Source organism: Plutella xylostella, chromosome 26, assembly GCF_932276165.1.
Source record: "Plutella xylostella chromosome 26, ilPluXylo3.1, whole genome shotgun sequence".
NCBI lineage: Eukaryota > Metazoa > Arthropoda > Insecta > Lepidoptera > Plutellidae > Plutella > Plutella xylostella.
Window position 1 is genome coordinate 5,225,672 of NC_064006.1, and position 19,733 is coordinate 5,245,404.

The window sequence follows — 19,733 nt, forward strand, 5'->3', positions numbered from 1 at the left end:
TCCATGTATGTATGTACATTTGTCTAGTTTAGCTCTGGAACATTATTATTAAGGGACATTCTCGTTAAATTGTTGTTAGTAACTTAAATGATACCTATATGTACAATATTATTTTACTATATATCTAAATTCTTCCCAATTATCATTGCTATATTTGCTATCCCTATACCATTCAATCATTACGGGGGTTACTCCTACGAAAAACCAAATTTTGCAGCGCTATTAATTTTGCGGCTCTACGTATCGCTTCTTCCATAATATAGGGGAACAATTCGAAAAACATTACTGTTGGAAAAACGCCATTAATCCTAAGGAGAAAACACACAATTGTGAAAGAAATATACAATTTAACTACTTGTCAGTAAATACCTACATATTTATTACGCTTTTGTTGTTTAATTGTGCCCCTATTATTATGAAAGATCTCGCTGATTAAACACGTATCGATTGCATGGAAGCTGGAAGGTACGACCATCTAAGGTGACCTTTTATTTTAGACCTTTGACTTTTTACCCTTGAGGAAAATGAGGGGTGATAAGTTTTACGTAGGTATCTCTTTGTCTGTATCAGTTTTGTCTGCACGTGGTAGCGTAGCACCAAATCGGCTGAACTTATTTTTGATTTGTTTAGTAGATAAATTTTACACCTAGTGTTCTTAGCCATATTTTATGAAATTCAGTTTAGGTTATTATCGAAGTATATATTCAAAGTAGAGTACGCCTACAGACGTTCGCTTGTGCTTGCGACGAAGCAGCCAGACTGACGCATATCTCATCGTTATCTGTAAGCACTAATATTGGAAGCACTAATTACTTAGGCTGCCTAGGTTTAACAGAGCTGTATGATGCTAATGATACGGTAGTCGTCATGGGCCTTGTAGATAGGTAATTATGCTGTAGAAGCATGTACTATAATAACTATCTTTCCAGGTACTTATATGTATAAAAGATGATGAATTCTTTGATGAAGTAATAATTTTAAACAATAAATAAAAATAAACTTTTATTTATATTTTGTACCTTAATAGCAAATGTTAAAATTTGCAAGCTGAAGTGGTTGTGGGCCACCATACAAATGCCGAAAATCCTACGAGTTCTTGTGTGGAGACAAGGCAAGCGTAGCGTGGGACACCCCCTGACTCACTGGAACGATAACGATAGACAGGTTGTTGGAAGTGGCTGGAAGAGGAAGGTCGAGGAAAGAGTGTTCCAGCAGTGGACATCTACTGATGACGATTAAAAATATATTTTAAGTATTCGCGCCATCTGTGCATACTTATTTGTATTAAATACGGAAAAAAATGCAAACACATTTTAACACCATCTAGCGTCGAGTAGCAAAACCATATCAATATTTAGTACGCTACCATACTAAAGTGACATTTGACATTTACGCTGTATTGTTATCCTACCGAATCTAAATGTCATAGGTTTATCGGGAAGTTACCATTTCCTGTTACAGTTTATTTTAGCCGATTAATACGGGTGAGGGAAATTGACGTTTTGAGTCGCGAGTGGTCGTGTTCGTATGGTTATCGAAGTGCAGCGGGAATGTAAAATCTAGTTTGTTGATTTCAAGTGATTGTGATAGTGAGGCCATATAAATAAAAATCACGTCAGAATGCCGCCGAGTAGCCTTCGAGTGGTGTACGCGTTCGCCAGAGAAATGTATCCAAAAACGACGGACGTTTTCATTCAATATGGGACGGCGGGATTCCGGACTAAGTAAGTTATTTTATTATTCATAGACGGGGTTTTCCGCTCTTATTAGACTTTATTACGAAGGTTACGGAATACTGCAGATATTATTGCATTATATATCGACTTTCACTCATGTTTTCGTTGGTACATGTCATGTTGGCACCTCCTCAAGCTAAGATCATCGTACTGTAATGGAGATACGAAATTATGAGTCATTGCAGGGTCGTTTATATACGATTTATAACGGGAAGTCTGTCCCAGTGCCGCTGGTCGATGACTCGTGATTGAACTTTATTAGCCAAACAATGATTTTGTAATTTATATCTTCAATATTATAAACTATGAGTCTGACATAATATGATTTAAGATTTTATTATTTCCTCCTACAAATAAAACTAGTCTTTATAAGATTGTTTCTGAGGCTCTCATAGCTATTTTTTAGGCGAGCCATGTTACACTTCCCTACACAGTCATTTCAAATTTCAGGTTGAAACAAAACATTGAATGGTTTCAAACATTTTACATAAATTTCTTAAGTTTTTTTAAAAATCAACCTTGCGATATAAGATTGGGAACAACTGTAGTCACCAACATTGAGTAGCCTTTCCTTGAGCCTTGAACCAACGTCTTAGGTTCAATGACTGACCTTAATTTTATATTTATCAGAGATAAATTTATGTCATTATTTACTATCATTACTATCAGTTGCCTATTGTGTAGAGTTGTAGACCTTATATTATAAGAGATTCCTCAACAAACAAGCATGTATTTGTGTTAAATTAAATTCTTGCTTACATAAATAATAACATTATTGAACCTCTAATCTCCAATTAAACTTTGACACTAGCCATTGTAGGAATTAATTACTTCATAGCTACCATTCACGTTTGAAATGTTATAGTGCTTACAAGCCACAGATCTACCACAAATTATAAATAACATAGTTATTTAATAATGTATATTGTAATGTTTATTCTAATATAAAATTTTCATGTGCATAGTCATTATATTATTTATCTAAATAAAGTTAGCCATACCCTCAAGCCCTCTGAATGTAATACCTGGCAGAGTTTAAGGCCAAGTACAGACAGTTGTAGGGTTCCTTTAGAGAGATTAGGGCCAAGCCATCTGATGATGATAAAATTTAGTTAAGCACCATATTTGTAATTTTATAATTTCCAGATTTAATGATTAGTACCTAATTAAATTGGAAAGAAAATGCCAGTAAAATATTATTACCTAATTATTAAAAAGCAAACTAGTTCAAATTACATAATGAATGAATCCAAAATTAACCCATTCAAAAGTAAAACTAAATGTCAATGTCCTACATGCTGTTGGCATCATAAATACATTTAGCCAGAAATGTGATCCAAATATATATATAGTCCTAGGTGTCATAAAATATTTGGTTCACGTGGAAAAATAAAAATAACTTGTGATCTGGATCCAGCAATTTATCTTGGCTGGAATCCAAGTGTTTAGATGCCTATACTATTATTTTATTTTACTTATCTTAACTGCCCTATTTATGGCTAACCACTTACAGTAGAATTGTAGTTTGTGGTATTAGAATTGCTGTTTAAGTCTGTTAACTCTTAACTGTCTTAATATATATAAAATATTGTTTCTAACATACAAAATATCAATATTAATATACTTTTATATAGGATAGATAAATCACAGTATTGTATCCCAGACAGGTGGCAAGAACAGCATTGAAATGTATAGATAATACCATTTACAAATATTAATCATTTATATTAGACAAAACATCCGTAGTCGAGTGGGCTTCAGTGATTGTAACTGGTCACTGAGGTTAAGCAACAACTGACACGGTCAGCCATTGGATGGGTCACCGATTTCAAGTGGTTCTTTTCTGGACGCTTCCATGCTTCGGACGGCATGTTAAGCCGTGGGTCCCGGTTGCTGCTTCGGCAGCAGTCGTTAAGCCTAGTCAGAGGCCTTTGGGCGGCTTGAAAACATCTGACAGTCGGGTTTCCCACTTACCCGACAACTCTCTCAGCACAAGCTTGCTTGTGTTGGGGTCCACCAACCCGCACTTGGCAAGCGTAGTGGACTAGGCCTAAACTCTTCCTTCATTGGAAGGAGACCCGTGCTTCAGCAGTGGGGACGTGATGGGTCGTGATGATGAGACAAAACATAAAAAACTGTTAACAACTTCAAATTCCTATAAAAACTAGTTAGATAAATGTCCTTGGCATTTCTTAAATGTCTCTGAGGACTGGGTATCCATTATTAAATGACTCATCTAAATACCTAAACATACTGAATAATGCATAGCGCTAACTGTTGAGTAGGTCCAGTTATAATGAATAATGTAGGGACAAATTAATTGAAATAGTGCTAGTAGGTTTTAATGTGCGAACGAGGAATCTACACTTAAGCAATGGTTTTTAGCCACAATATGTTTGTAAATGTATGTATTAAACTATTAATTCTACATCATAATCATATATCACTATATCTGGTGTTCATAAATTTTCATTTTCATTTAATTTTCAAGGGTTTTAAAAATGGGTTTTATTAATATAGTTTTCAGAATACCTATTAAAAAAAACTGAAATGAATTGTTTTAATTTTAGCTATCTAAAATCTAGATAAGTCCTGGGTTAACTACCTTTCACGTACTTACTCAAAAATATGTCGACTTCCGTTCACAACTGTGATCCCAAGTAATGATAGCCTGCCTAATATGTTTATTTGTACCTATCTGATAAGAACTGTGTACAACCTTTGATTCTGCTAATAGTTGGATGAGTACTGTTTGATAGGTATTATTTATGCTGATAGCTGGATAGGTCGGTATTATTGAGTTTTACATTAAATATTATTAATTTAGGGTTTCATATTGACAAACACAAGAGCTAGATTGTTTGTCGCGTGGTGAGGTCTAATTCCCTGTAGGTATAAATAAACTATTAGTAAAGTCATCTGTGCTGTGTTTCTTTGCATGAAAAATTGTACTGACTTGAAATCAATCTGCATTGACTCAGCTATCTACTTACGCTAGTTACTGACCCTGTGTAAAATCACCTTTAGACTAGGTAGGAAACCATAAAATACTTATTCGCGTTTTTATCAATCTACTCCAGAAACCTAAAAAACGCGACAACGGACTGCCTATCATTTATTTCATCAGTAATTTAATTATTATATACTAATTAGTATTAAGTTAAGCTGAAATTAACTAGCCAGTTGCTACATCAAACACATTTGGTCGCTAATGCATTCATAGAATAACGTTACAAAATAAAAATGCAACAGCCACGGCACTCTTATTGTGAAACATGCCGAATAAATAATTAAACTCTACCGACGTACGAATTAAGACTGCAAATCGTATACTCTTATTGCATCCGCTATTGTACACTGTACCTACATAGTACAGAACAGTAGTAGTAGTAGTAGATCATCATCAAATTCAGCATCTGGACGTAGGCCTGTTCCAAATCGCGAGTCCAAAATTCTAGTTTACGAAAAATACACTCACGGGCCAGGCAATAAAAATGTTCAACAGTGCTAGCATTAAGTATTCTATTCTATTCTCTGTGGGGGTGTAAGTACCTGCACCTGGCTCTATCGAATGGAACCTTTGTGCATATCCCCAAGGTCTAAACTGCCTTCCTAAGCTTGGACCATTTCCCACCACGCTGGTCCACTGCGGGTTGGTGGGTTCACATATCTAGATGTGCTAAATCTAGATATATGCAGGTTTCCTCACGATGTTTTCCTTCACCGTAAGAGCGATGGTATACATTGTACTTAAGTTAAAAGAACTCATTGGTACATGTCAGCGCCGCCCGCACCGCTCCAGGATTAAGTATTTTCTCTCTTATAATTTCAGAGCCAATCTCTTGGAGCATGTGGTCTACCGCATGGGTCTGCTGGCTGTCATCCGCTCCAGAGTCAAGAATGGTATGTATTTTATATTTTTTTCCACTTACTACATTCTAGGTAAAGTTAAATTCTGTCTTTTTTCGCATACTTTGAGGTTCCCCGCGGGAAATCTAGGATAGGAAGTTATGTTATTAAAATTAATTAATTTAAATGCTTTTATATTTTTTGTGTGAAAAACTAACCTACTTTTTATTTTTATGAAGCTTTTCATTTTGGGATTCCCTCAGGAATCTATTGAATTATTGGTTACACAACTACAGTTAGATAAATAAGGAATGGTGTAACCGCCGGAAAACGCATAACCCACAGTTCTGGGTAACGTTAAACCTACATTTCCCACAATTAACCAAGAACTCAGTCCTTCCTAGATTTCGGCAAGAAACAGCATAGCCGAACTAGCATTAGCTAACTAACGTAGTTGTCAGTTGCTGACTGCCAGAGTGAACCGGAGTATGTAGGCATAAGGTTCAGTTGATACATAACTAGGGAAGTCACTTTCGTACTCATAACTTTAAGCAAAAATGAGATCAAGGGGTTCTCATTGACACCCAACGAAACATGTTCTGGAGTGGAAGCCGCGACTAGGCAAACGAATCGTAGGACGCCCTCCGGCTGTGGGGTGACGACTTGCGAAAGGTGGTAATTATTGGCAGCTGTACCTAAATCGTATAGAGTGCTTTGGGAGAAGCATAAGTCCAGCAGTGACTGCTATAGGCTGATGATGATGATGATGATGAACAGACTAGAATCTTGCTCTATGTTCATAAGAGCGGACAGGTTCGGAGTATACTCTCAACCTCAAACACCGGCCTTAAGATTGGTTCGTCCGTTGCACTAAATCATTGGTTGGCTGCATTGTCCGTAGGTACAGCTATTAATAACTACCTAGCATCCGTAGAGAATCGTGCAGTTAATTTAATGGAGCATATGCCCTGACTATAGGATGGACATAGCTGGCTGATATATTTTATAGCTTTTCCTTACTAAAGATCAATATTTAATACCTGTAGCCAAAATATAAAGAGTTTTCAGCTGTTTGCAGCTGCGACATGTTATTGCGAGATATTAGGATAAAAAAATCTTCGCCGGCACGGGTCCGTTATCGACGTCAATGTATAAGCTCGTTTAACTTCCACCAATCGCGACATAGTGACGTTTATAATATACGTCGCGTCGATAGGCCCGTGCCGCGGTGTGGTTGACGACAAGCAAGCAGATGATTGTAAACAAATCTTCCCTGTTTATAATATTAGTGTAAACTGTGAAGTATAATGTGTACGTAACGCAACGTAAATATATTGCTTGCCCAACGCATTGGACTATCGAGCTGGTAGCTGTAAAAATCTTCTTTAACTTATTAAACCTTTAACGGCCAGACTACTCAAATTATTTTATTGCTTTTCTCCCATAACTCAAGAAGTTTATGTCCAAAATATGGATTCCAATCCATTAAATACTATGGCAGATTGAGGGTTAAATAAAAATAATAATAACAATATTTTTCCCAGGTCGCACGATCGGCATAATGATAACGGCGTCCCACAACTTGGAGCCTGACAACGGGGTGAAGTTAGTCGACCCTGACGGAGAGATGCTGGATGGGAGCTGGGAGGAGATTGCTACCAGGATGGCTAACGTCAGGTATGCCTGTCTCTTTCACTCACGTGTGGTGTAGGATATGGTTGTCTCGCTTGTGGGGCTAGTGCAGCCAATGTCAGGTGTGTACATGTCTCTTTCACTCATGTGTGGTGTAGGTCTAGCTGTCTCACTTTCGCACGATAGGTTCGATCAATGTAAGTGAATGAAGCTGGTGGACCCTGACGGAGAGATGTTTGATGGGAGCTGGGAGGAGATTGCTACGAGGATGGCCAACGTCAGGTATGCCTGTCTCTTTCACTCACATGTGCTGTAGGTCTCGCTGTCTCGTTTCCGCACGATGGGTTAGATCAAAGCCTACCTGTCTCTTTCACTCACGTGTGGTGCGGTTATAATTATTACATAGTATAATTAGTACATTCACTATTAATTCCTCGCTTTATTAAGGCAAAAGAGAACGATTATTTGGAACACTAGCGCTAGGAGCGCCACGACAGACGATGGAACTATGAATTCATGTAACTTTCATATTTGAACCTCATCGGACGATTAGGGCGTTTTTTTTTACAAAATTGCATATTAGCTGCACGGAATAGTAGATATTTAAGGTGCATCAATATCAAAAACATCTGAAAAACTAGTACCTACCTACCTACATCGCAAAATGATCGCAAATAAATGACATAATCGAACTTAGAATGCGTCAATTAGTCGCAATATCAACTAAGCGATGTCATTCAAGGGCGCCAAGGTAACTTGACCTATTAGCGTATACGTTTTTAAGTCTTAATATCGCGTGCGAATGTTATAGCGTGACCACAATACTTCCATGGAGGTTGAAGACTCATTTACTGACAAAGCGGGGTCACCCTAGCTTACAAAAAATTTACTTTCGGAGTTCTGCTGTGCTAATTACAACTCTATCTCGTTGCATTACACGTAGCAACTGTATGATAGATCTTGTTCGATATGTTTTTCAAAGCTAGATTAACCTCCCAGGGTTTATCTTGATGCCTACTTTCAGGTTAGAAACCCCATATAACGTCACTGATTAGAGGTTTTTGTTCTAATTAAATGATAACCTATTTCTAGTTAGGTCTATAGGTGCAAACTGTATTCTTGAACTTTGGATGTATAAATGTTTTTTACTTTTTCACGGGCGTTGGCATCACTAATTTTCAAGATATTTTGCATGTAGTTAGCTGACTCCCTGAATTAACACATGAGCCGTTTCTATCCCGAAATCCCCACGGGAAAACCTTATAAGCTGTAATAAGTTCATTATCATCACGATCCATTACGTCCCCACTGCTGGGGCACGGGTCTCCTTCCAATGTAATAAGGGGCCGTCCATTAATCACGTGAGGCTCAAAGGGGGAGGGAGGGGGTACGGAAAACCTCACGAAACATCACGAGGGGGAGGGGGGGGTCTCGTTAGACATCACGTGTATTAAATTTTGTCAAAATGGGCTAGGTATTTCTGAACCGAAATTTTGAACGACGCAAAAATTTGAACGATTTGTAGTATAGGATAGGATTTATAGGTTTTTTTTTATGCAGCCTGTGTCTTGTCCCACTGCTGGGCAAAGGCCTCCTTATAAACTGACCACCGTTCCCGATCATGTGCTTCCTTCGGCCATTGAGGCAAAAACCTGTCGAGGTCGTCCCGCCATCTCCGCCTGGGTCTTCCGCGTCGCCGACGTCCATCACTGGGCACCCACTCGGTGACAATTCTGGCCCACTGGTCCGGGTGCATGCGACAGACGTGGCCTGCCCAGGCCCACTTCAGCTTCGCAGTCTGTGCGCCCACCTCAGTGATACGAGTCGAGGAGCGTAGCGTGGTGTTCCGGTTCGGATTAAAATAATAAATTTTATTGCAAATAGGTACACATAAATGTTTTTGAATTCAAAACGCAATGTTAGTTATATTTTTTCAAGTAAAAAATAGACTTTACCTAGACTTCCAAAAAAATACACGTGATCCAGAAGGGGGGGAGGGGGGGTGGTCTCAAACCTCACCAAATATCACCAGGGGGGAGGGGGGGGGGTCAAAAAATGAGAAAAACGACCTCACGTGATTAATGGACGGCCCCTAAGTGCTGCACAAAATTTGTTTTTCAGCATACTAAGCAGAAAGGGGTGATCTCTTGCGGCGTAGTATGCCCTTTTGCAACATTCTTTGTATATTTTAATCGACATAAAATTTTACATTTATTAATGTTTGTGTGACGGTCGAATGGCGTAGTGGTTAGTGGCCCTGACTGCTATGCCGATGGTCCCGGGTTCGATTCCCGGCTGGGGCAGATATTTGTTTAAAGACAGATATTTGTACTCGGGTCTTGGGTGTTTATATTTATATTTAGTATCTATCTATCTATGTATTTGTGTAGATATATCAGCTGTCCGACACCCATAACAGTTTCTGCCTAGCTTGGGGTCAGATGGCCGTGTGTGAGATGTCCCAACATATTTATTTATTATTTTATTTATGTGTTCCAGCGACACGGAGCTGGAGGCGACGACGGCGGACGTGATCCGGCAGGTGGGCGCCGACATGGCGCTGAAGGCGAGCGTCTACGTCGGCATGGACACCAGGTCAGTCGATAAATAATAATGATTAAATTGCCGAGGCATGGTGGAGGCTTTAGACTACGTTTCCAGTATATAGGGACGTGAAGCTGTAAATTTCATCATAAAATAAGCTTACGACAGTAATCCCCGAAGAGGTAGTTTGAGGTGAGTATAGGTAGTGTGAGTACATTGAACTTTTCTAAAGAACTCATTGTTACCTGTGTGTGAAGCGGGCGCTTACGCGACTGAGCTACCACCGAACCCCAAGGAGTTCATATCAGTTACTAGCTGTTCCCACAGGCTCCGCTTCGCCTTAAAAAAATCCCGTCCCGTAAAAATAGCCTATGTGTTAGTCCAGGGTGTCAGCTAACTCCATACCAAATTTCGTAAAATCGGTTCATCCGTTTTGACGTGAAGAAGTAACCAACATACACACTATACTCACACACTTTCGCATTAATTACTAAGCCTTTAATTTGAAATTAATAAACCTTTTTCAATCAAACCAGGTACACAAGCCCGCGGCTCGCGTCGGCGGCCGTGCACGGGGCAATGGCTCTGAAGGGGACTCCCAAAGAGTTTGGCATCGTCACGACCCCCATGCTGCACTTCTTTGTCAAGTGTCGCAATGATGAGACGTATGGGACGCCTAGTGAAGAAGGTATGATTTGTCAATTTATTGTAACTAATATAGTGTTGAAGATTCGGATACTAAACTTATACTTACCCATTTTATAACAGGGGTGTAAAACATAAAAAACTTGCTCTATATCGCTCTTACCATATCGCAATTTGTAATAAGTAATGAATTCCTGTAAAAATATTATGTACCGGCGTCCATACTACATACAGTATCCGCACTATTTATTATTTGGTATAGTCGCCTTCATTATATAGTGGTTATGCACCTTGTTAAACTATTAAACCGCCTATTTATTTTTATTTTGTTTTAAAGCAGTATCAAACAGGTTGTTAACAATACATGTCACAAATTATTAAACATGACTAACTTATATACTTAACTAATTAACATCCCACAGTAGACACTGACAACATGTCTTGTTAGTTGCTTACATAGTATTATATTAGTACAAAAGTTAAGAATTTAAGGTTGAAATAGTTATACTTAAATTAAAGTTTAAATTATTGGTTTTAGTTTTACATAAGTAGTTAAGTAAAAATTAAATACTAACCAACAGTTTACATATAAAGCTTAGGTTCATATAATTTTGGATATAACATATAATATAAACTAATGAAACATTCATTTAAACATTATGTTGTAACTCTAAGGCCTTGTTTCACAATGTCTGGTTAGTGGCTACCTGTGAGATAAAATACATGCTGTCACTGTCGAAAAAATAATAACAGAGAGTGACAGCATGTATTTTATCTCACAGGTAGCCACTAACCAGACATTGTGAAACAGGGCCTAAGTATAGCTACTTATGAACCTGAACATACAAAAAAAAAAAAAAAAAAAACACGCACTCACGCCTTGTACTACTGTACTCCCTTGCGGGGTAGGCAGAGGTGCATTGCTGCACCCACTTTTCGCCAGAGTGTTATGTTAGTCCCGATGTAATAGGGGGCGGGCCTATTGCCATTTTACGGGCACATCCAAGACCTGAGAACAAATATCTGTGTTTAAACAAATATCTGCCCCAGCCGGGAATCGAACCCGGGACCATCGGCTCAGTAGTCAGAGTCACTAACCACTACGCCATTCGGTCGTCATACAACAATATACATATCTGGTTTTCAGAAGCAATCTCTTCTTGACAACCCTTGTTTATGTGTCTGTGCATCTACCTACCTTAAAAAAAACCTTTCCCAGGCTACTACCAAAAGATAGTGGGTGCGTTCAAGCGTCTGCGCGCGCGCATGCCCGTGGCCGGCGAGTACAACAACACCCTGTATGTGGACGGAGCCAATGGCGTGGGCGGCAAGAAACTCAACATCATCAAGAAGACCCTGGACGGGGAGTTGGATTTACATATGTTCAATACTGGCGGGAATGGGGGCAAGCTGAATTTGAATGTGAGTTTATATGCTACTATATTCTATGATTACTACATAATAATTATGTAGGTGAAAGCAAAGTCTCTTCCTGCGTTTGTATGTGTCTATGTATGTTTGCTTAGAAGAACAACATTACAACGTTAAATATATTCAAATTTCATATTTTTTTTATTAGATAAAATCCAATTATTTAACGCGAAGGTTACATAATAATATGTAATTTTTATCCCGAAATTCCCTCGGAATAACTAACTACTAATCTACTAGCCTAGCCATTTCACCCTGGATTTCCCACAAAATTCCCACTTTTAAGGCGTAGCGAAGCTCGCGAGATCAGCTATTCATCACGACCAATCACGTCCTTACTGCTAAGGTACGGGTCTCCATCCAATGAAGGAAGGGTTTAGGCCTTAGGAGATCAGCTATAAACATATGAATAAACCGGCTATTTCTTCATCCATTTCCAGTGCGGTGCGGACCACGTGAAGTCGACTCAAACCGCCCCAGTGGGGGTCGAACACGTGCCGTGGCAGCGCGTGGCCTCGCTAGACGGAGACGGGGATAGGATCGTCTACTACTATATTGATGACAAGTTAGTTTTACATAAAACGTAGTATTATTTACTGTGAGGTAATAACCGCACATACAAAAATATTCATGTCGATTCTGAAGGCACTTTACTTATAAGCAATGTCAAACTAGAAATTTCACCCCTGGAAAAATAGATTTACGGTTACATTGAAAAAGTAGATTTTCTTTTATTACAGAGTAAGTTTTAATTTTGGCGCTTTCAGAATCACTCTTAGAGTCATAAAACACCAGAGCTGGATTAGGGTTTATCACCGTGGTGAAATGATTAGCCAGTCAGATTAGTTGCCTGTTGCTGACCGCCTAGATATACTTTTGTGCACCCAAAAAATTAATCATTTATCTCTTTGCAGAAACAAATTGAATCTCCTGGACGGCGACCGTATCGCCACTCTGCTAGCCAGCTACGTCAACCAGCTGTTGAAAGAGATAGGCGCATCGGACCTCTCTGTCGCACTCGTGCAGACCGCGTACGCTAACGGTGCCTCTACGAAGTACATCACTGAACAACTGGTAAGTTTAACAGCCTTAAATCTACTTTTAGTTTGGGTTTAAATGCTTTTAAAGTGACTACATAAAGTAATAGCCACTAGCTTACTCTGATATTATTTAGTAACTAATAACTCACATCCAAAAACGCAATCTGTTATTTCAACGTTGCCGTTGGTTCTTTAATAAAAGTTAATGCAGACATAAAACAACTTTACTTTTCTAAAGACATAGGACTTCAACCCTAATTAAATTGCCATCAGTAACAAAACTTTGTATTTCCACACAAACACACTCAACTCCCACCCATAACCCTTAAAAACCCTAAAATTCTTACAGAAAATGCCCGTGACCTGCGTTAGCACAGGCGTGAAGCATCTTCATCATGAGGCCCTGAAGTACGACGTGGGAGTGTACTTCGAGGCGAATGGACACGGCACTGTGGTGTACAGTGGCAAGACTAAGGAGGCTGTGCGGAAGATCTTTGAGGAGGGGTGAGGAATACATTCCTCTTATTGTTAGTTTTAGTTACTCTATCTATCGATAGGTGACAGTTTCTATTATACGAATTTGACATACTACGAGGCCCTGAGGTACGACTAGGGTCTGTCACACTGTCACAGTAGTGTAAGCATTATTTAATGAGAATAGTGTTAATCGCTGAATCCCTAGGGAGGACGTTATCGGTAGCAGATGGATAAAATCCTATTTAGTGTTGTAGCACTTCTTAGAAAAGGCCAATAAAAGTACATAGTGAACGATTACGGGCTGATGATGATCTGCCTCAAGCCGTTTGGCCCTAAGCCAACATTCTGCGACTTAGGGCGCCCTCACATAACCAAGATACGACGTCACGTCGTAAAAACGTATCGTGTTTATTGTGGGAGCCCTTAGCCAACCTTACAGATTAAAATAGAACACACTTTTCCTACTTTTTTGCGGTGGTAGCTAAAATTCTACGTCTTAGCTAACCCTAACCCTTCCAATTGTTATTCTAACACCTCTTTTCCCACATTCCAGAGACCAAGAGCAGCGTAAAGCGGCGTCCATCTTGCTGGACATCATCGACATGACCAACGAGACGGTGGGCGACGCGCTGTCAGACCTGTTCCTTGTGGAGACGGCCTTATGTGCCCGCGGGATTAACACCAAGCAGTGGATGCAGCTGTATGATGATCTGCCGTGCCAGCTGATGAAGCTTTCTGTTAAGGTATGTTTATATTGATAACCACTTCACACACAATAAATCGTTAATTTTCACTGCCATTCAATCATTTAATCATTAATTCACTCGATCCCACTCTCTGTATTTGACTGCATCTACCAGAGCACTGACCTATACGCCTTCATGAATCCGAGATTTCGGTGAAGAATCTGTAGTAAAATACGGCCTATCATATATACCTAAATTTTGTTGTTTATTTCGCCTATTGACAAGGTCATTTCACAGGAGCATTGCCTCTCTAATGACCCCCCAAACCCCTCCACAACCACGATAATCACCCTTTCCACTACTTCCTCAGGACCGAAACGTAGTAACAACAGCCGACGCGGACCAGCAAAGCACCTCACCCGAGGGCCTTCAGTCGCGTATAGACGAGCTGGTAGCGAACATCCCTAGCGGGCGTAGCTTCGTACGAGCTTCTGGGACTGAAGACGTGGTCAGGGTTTATGCTGAAGCGGATACACAGGAGGTGAGGATAAAAGCTGTTTGTTATTTACACAGGGTGTTACTAAAAGGGTATACTAAGGGGGTGACTCAGGGTCATTCTGAACAACTTTTGTTCTACGATTTTGAAAATTCACGAAAAAACACCTTTCGGCTTAGTATACTCTTTTTGTAACACCCAGTAGAATCAATGTTAATGGTATCTTTGGTCTAGTGGTAGGAGCTTTGTTTCAAGACGCAGAGATCCCGAGTTCGAACCTTTGGTGGGACCACAAAGCAAATTTTGCTTTGTGTGTGGGACCATAATTGTGCAATTATGAAAGGACCCTAGGTAAAGTGACGTATCACCCCTGATATGTAGACATCCGGCGCAACCTGGCCGGTTAGCAACTGTCTCTCTAGTGTTTATGGTCACGCCAATCTTCCCACCACAATGCTCTAATGAGTCAAATGTATTCCAAAGGAGTGGCAGGTTTGTGTACTCGTGGTTTACATTCCTCTAGATAACCGGCCCAATGCCACTTGATCTTTCAAATTCATGTCGAAATCGGCATAAGGGTGCTTAAATGGATGTCTCAACTTGATTATTTAAAAAAAAAACAAATTTTTATTTTTTTTAGAATGTGCAGAAGTTGGCAGCGCAAGTGGCTCAGGCCGTGTACGACTTGGCAGGAGGCGTCGGGACCAGACCCACATTACCGGAGTAGACCCCCGAACACTAAATTGTGCTGAGTAATCCGCGATTCACGAAAGATGACCATAATGTTGACAATAGCAGCGCGTCAGATGTAATACAGTGGAAGTTTTTGAGTACGCGAAGCCCAATTTATTCATGTTGGCTGAAAGAAACAATCCGAATACAGCTTAGCTGCACAATAAAATAGACGAATTACATTGGAAAAATTGTCAAGTTACGTGAATCGGACTATACCTTAATGTCACACAATAAGGTCTGATTTTGAATGTAAGATTTGTACAAAGAAACGCTTGGGTGTATGTGAGCATAAATAAGCTAAACAGGTGAGATATGTATAGTGCAGAGTTCGCTTATTGCAACAGGATAAGGTATATTTTTGAAAAACATCTATGTAGGTAATTGTATAAAGGAAGGTTAGGTTGAATATCAAAATTAGAATGATTTTAAGACTCGGCTATCTAAGAGATTGTTATTGAATAAAATAAGTTTTTCAGGAAAGTCGATGGTAGAAATTCTGAATATCACCTTGTTTACTAAACTGCCTATAAATTAAACGGTAAAGTCAGAGAACTTAAATGTTGTTCCTAACCAATCAGAGGGATTCTTATCCACCAATTAGAAGAGACCTTTAGACTCAGGAGGTATTTTTGCGTGATTAGATGTTAAATTCCGTTCCATTTATGGGATCAACTACTTTTTGGAAAATATCTCCTTACACCTTGTTACCTTTCTACCAAGTGCATTATTTTAAATGTGGAATTGCTAAATACTAGTTACACAAGCTTAGTAAATGCATTCATACGTGCTTCACTGATATACTTACTGACATTTTTTTGAATTCCTTGATACTTTTAATAATTGATAGATTTAATGTGTTAGACAAATCCTAAAGTTTATATTATGGTGAGCGTATGAAACATATTATGTAGATCAAACATACTTTATATGAAAAATCAGTAAATCAGATAGTCAAAATATATTTCAGAAACTATACTTGGTTATAAATGAAGAATAAATACTTACGTAGATATAAATTAAATAAAATGTTAGCAAAAATATTAATAAAAAAGAAGAAAACCTTTATTTAAATTGAGAAGGCGGTTATTTCGATTGTGTCATTTCCAAACAAAATTCTTAAAATGTCAAAGATATATGTTATTTCCATTTGTGATATAATAAACAACTGATATACATAATATAAAGTAGTAATAATTATTTAAACTGCGATTAATTTGCGATGCGATTTTAATTTTTGCATGTTGTATTAGTTGACTAGTTTATTAGAAATATTAAAAATCACTGCCCTACAAATTTGTGTGTTAGGAATGTAACTTTTGATTTTGTGAGATCACAATAACGCACATTTTATCCATTCAAACCGTAGTTTCATTTATATAATGGGTCTGTTTCACCCAAAATCTAGGTGTATTGATTTTTTATCGAACTGGTTTTCGGTCAGATTCTTATCTCGACGTTTATTTTTAGTTTAAAAATATATATGTTTTTTATGGGAGACTGAGAATAGATAAGATACGAAAGATAGGGCGTGGTATAAGTAGATAGATGGAAGTATTGATAAAACTTTAAGAAACCTGCTATTAAACGTTATGTGCAATGTATTCTCTGGAAATGTATGTACCTAAATTATAAATGTGCAATAATGCTCAAGGTAATATCATTTTTTTTTATAAGCTATCAAATATTTATTTTTCTCTTTCACTGAACCTCTTCTAGTACGTTTGGTAGTTTGTCGAAAAATATAAAAGGTTCGTTTTCTCGCATATTAAGGGGCGCCTATAGCGAAAACTATCATGAAACTTTTGACAGATAAACGAAAACTTTTTTCGTTTTCGTAAATAGCAAAACCAGTACTAGAGGATCTGTAAAAACAAAATTATCTATCGTGTCGATGTAACAATACCTAAGTCATGTTCAATAGATTAAGATAAGCTTTGTAAGTAGCTGAGATTTTATCACTGATGGCTTGTCTGTGAAAAGTGGTTTCAGTTTCAGATATTTCCTGATTTCTTATGTCATCTGTAGTTTACTTCTTAGTTTTTTTATTATGTTATGTTATACATCTTTTTTATATAATACATACTAATATCACGAGCTAATGTTATATTCTGTGACTATTGTTAAATCTTTTAATTCAAATAAAATCAATAATAACTACATCAGCAAGTTTTATTTAAATGTCCCAATATATGTATGGTAGGTTACAATAGTAATAGTATTGATGAACATTGATTTTGAAACTAATTAAGTATATAAATAAAAATGTTGACATATGCAACAGTTTACATAATTCACTAACATTTCAGTACTTTTTTCATTTAAATAAAATGCCTCAGTCATTGTAATTTACCTAAAATACAAAGTAATGAATTAAAATGTATATTTTATATTTTAAAAGTCCATTAAGTCAGTTTTTCAATATGATTCTACAAAGTCTACAGACACCAATATATTGATTAATTGAATTATGTATTGAATAAAATCCTACGTTTCACTAAGAAAGGTATATACTTCATTGATTATGTAGTTTAAAAGTATGTCTAGTAGACAGGTCAATAAATAGCGGATTCTTGAAAATTTAACTGTAAGGAATGTAATGTACAAAATAACCAATAAAACAAGAACAAACACATAATATACTAGTTACCTACTTATTTCTAGAAAATACAAATTAAATCTTATGTTTAATTAGTCATGTTATAGTCTTTGTTTGACTTATAAATAATATGACACAAAATACTTATGAGAACTCACTTTAAAAACTTAATAGCATTTTAGAAATGCAACTTCAAGAAACAGAATTCAGAATAGAATAAGACTAGAGTCTAGAATGAATAATTCTAATAACTAATAACAGACAGTAGGAAGAATTACGGTATTAGTACCTAATAGTATAATATTGATTCCCTAAGTATTAATACTAATTAAACTGTAAATTTGAACATAAAATTGTGCATTTTATTTAAAAAATGTGATAAAATACAAAGTATAGGAAGCTGACCTTGTAAAAGAATCATGATAATGGTAACCATACAGTAATAAAATCATTTAAAAAACCATTCATTGTCAATGAAATATGAATAAAATTCAAATAACACTTCAACAATAATGCACAGATAAGTTTACACTAAAATCACATTAACATAATATCCTATTGTGATGATTGTAAAGAATTGAGCATTTCATTCAACTGTTTCAGCCAAATTAAAAATTAAGGGTATATTAGAATTTAATGCAGCGTGGGTCCCAAGTATGGTGCTTGATCACAGTAAAAACAATCTGGCATTTCATCCTCAGTCAGCTGCACCACATTTGTGGCTATTTCCTCCGACACTGTGTAGTAGCTGCATCGACGAGGCCCAATCTCTTCTATCAGGGTATCATAGGGAGGAGACAGTATATCAAAGAAAGCAGCTGGAGTATCAAGAGCCTGTATCTCGTGGTAGTTAGACAGAGTGGGTGTCAGCAAACAAGTTTGAGAATTCTCAGCGCAGACAGAATTTTTACTGATTTCGGCAAAGAGGGTTCTTTTTTTATGAGATCCTGATGCCAGTCGCTTAGCCTCTTCTTTAGCGAGCAATTCAAATTTAGCAGGGTCAATGTTTTGTGTAAGAGGATACTCGGAGAAGCTCCTGATCTGGACAGCGCCGGATATTACCTTGAGCAGTCCGTGCATGTGTGGATGGTCGTGGAGGGGCATCTTGAAGCCAGGTCTGAGGACGAAAATGCTCATGTTTACTTGCGGGTCTTGGTACACTTCGATGTAGGTGCACGGGGCCTTATGCTTCCTCGTCCAAGTAGCCGGGTCGTTGAGGGTCTGGTCGAAGCCGAAGTGCTCCTGTCTGAGGCCGTCCATCATTGTCTTTAGCTTCCCCAAGTTCACGGGGAGGTTCGCAGAGTTGCGAGGGTCGAATGTTTCCATCGCCTGCCGGTAAGTGGACACCAGCGGCGGCACGTTGACAATTTCCATGGCTGACTTCTTTTCATCTTTAATATCCATATGAAATCGAAGGGATAATACACTTAACAATTTGGTTTTGATGAATTTATTCGAAAAAAATCTGCACGATAACAGTGCGCAGCTGTCAACAAACGTCATTTTGATCTTATTGCTGTTTCGTTTCGTTTCAGTTATTGATTTCTTGATATTGATAACTATTTTTTATATACACAATTTAAAATGTATTTTTTCCTATTTAATTAAAAGCTTTACAATTTTTTATTTTGATATGCAAGGTATCTTACCTATATTTTATTTAATAAATAAAAATATTGGTTCAGTGTGTAAACGTCATCTAGCGTCGAGTAGCACTGATTGCTGTGCTCAATCTGATGGCACAAAATGACATATAGATGGCTGCACTAGTCCGCTAACAAATCTAACCAATCTCAATCAAAGTGAAACCATAATTTTTTCACCAGTGAATAAAAAAACCGAGATGGAAACTTAAACAAAACATAA

The 19,733-nt window shown here is 37.8% G+C and overlaps 2 protein-coding genes across 3 annotated transcripts; one reads left to right on the forward strand and one right to left on the reverse strand.

Moving 5' to 3' along the window:
• Positions 1–1,491: 1,491 nt before the first annotated feature.
• On the forward strand, positions 1,492–15,657 carry LOC105389758 (phosphoacetylglucosamine mutase). Of its 2 annotated transcripts, XM_048630579.1 has the most exons (12): positions 1,492–1,724; positions 5,569–5,639; positions 7,130–7,262; positions 9,717–9,812; positions 10,298–10,449; positions 11,626–11,828; positions 12,278–12,402; positions 12,752–12,911; positions 13,227–13,381; positions 13,908–14,097; positions 14,411–14,581; positions 15,177–15,657. In XM_048630579.1, exons 1-12 carry the CDS (start codon positions 1,621–1,623, stop codon positions 15,261–15,263), a joined length of 1,647 nt encoding a protein of 548 aa, XP_048486536.1. In that variant the 5' UTR covers positions 1,492–1,620; the 3' UTR covers positions 15,264–15,657. The 2 variants fall into 2 exon arrangements, with proteins under 2 accessions (XP_048486536.1, XP_048486537.1); XM_048630580.1 differs by lacking the exons at positions 1,492–1,724; positions 5,569–5,639; positions 7,130–7,262 and adding an exon at positions 7,408–7,499.
• A 1,104-nt stretch (positions 15,658–16,761) lies between these two features.
• On the reverse strand, positions 16,762–19,385 carry LOC105383456 (2-aminoethanethiol dioxygenase). Its single transcript, XM_011553504.3, has one exon. The coding sequence runs from the start codon at positions 19,368–19,370 to the stop codon at positions 18,501–18,503; it is 870 nt and encodes a 289-aa protein (XP_011551806.3). The 5' UTR covers positions 19,371–19,385; the 3' UTR covers positions 16,762–18,500.
• Between the last annotated feature and the right edge of the window lie 348 nt (positions 19,386–19,733).

Bases quoted from the DNA above. Each gene is read 5' to 3' on its own strand.
- LOC105389758 (XM_048630579.1), top strand. From the start codon at position 1,621: ATGCCGCCGAGTAGCCTTCGAGTGGTGTACGCGTTCGCCAGAGAAATG. The intron at 1,725-5,568 runs GTAAGTTATTTT...TTATAATTTCAG, and splicing joins ACGGCGGGATTCCGGACTAA to AGCCAATCTCTTGGAGCATG. The intron at 7,263-9,716 runs GTATGCCTGTCT...TATGTGTTCCAG, and splicing joins ACCAGGATGGCTAACGTCAG to CGACACGGAGCTGGAGGCGA.
- LOC105383456 (XM_011553504.3), bottom strand. From the start codon at position 19,370: ATGACGTTTGTTGACAGCTGCGCACTGTTATCGTGCAGATTTTTTTCG.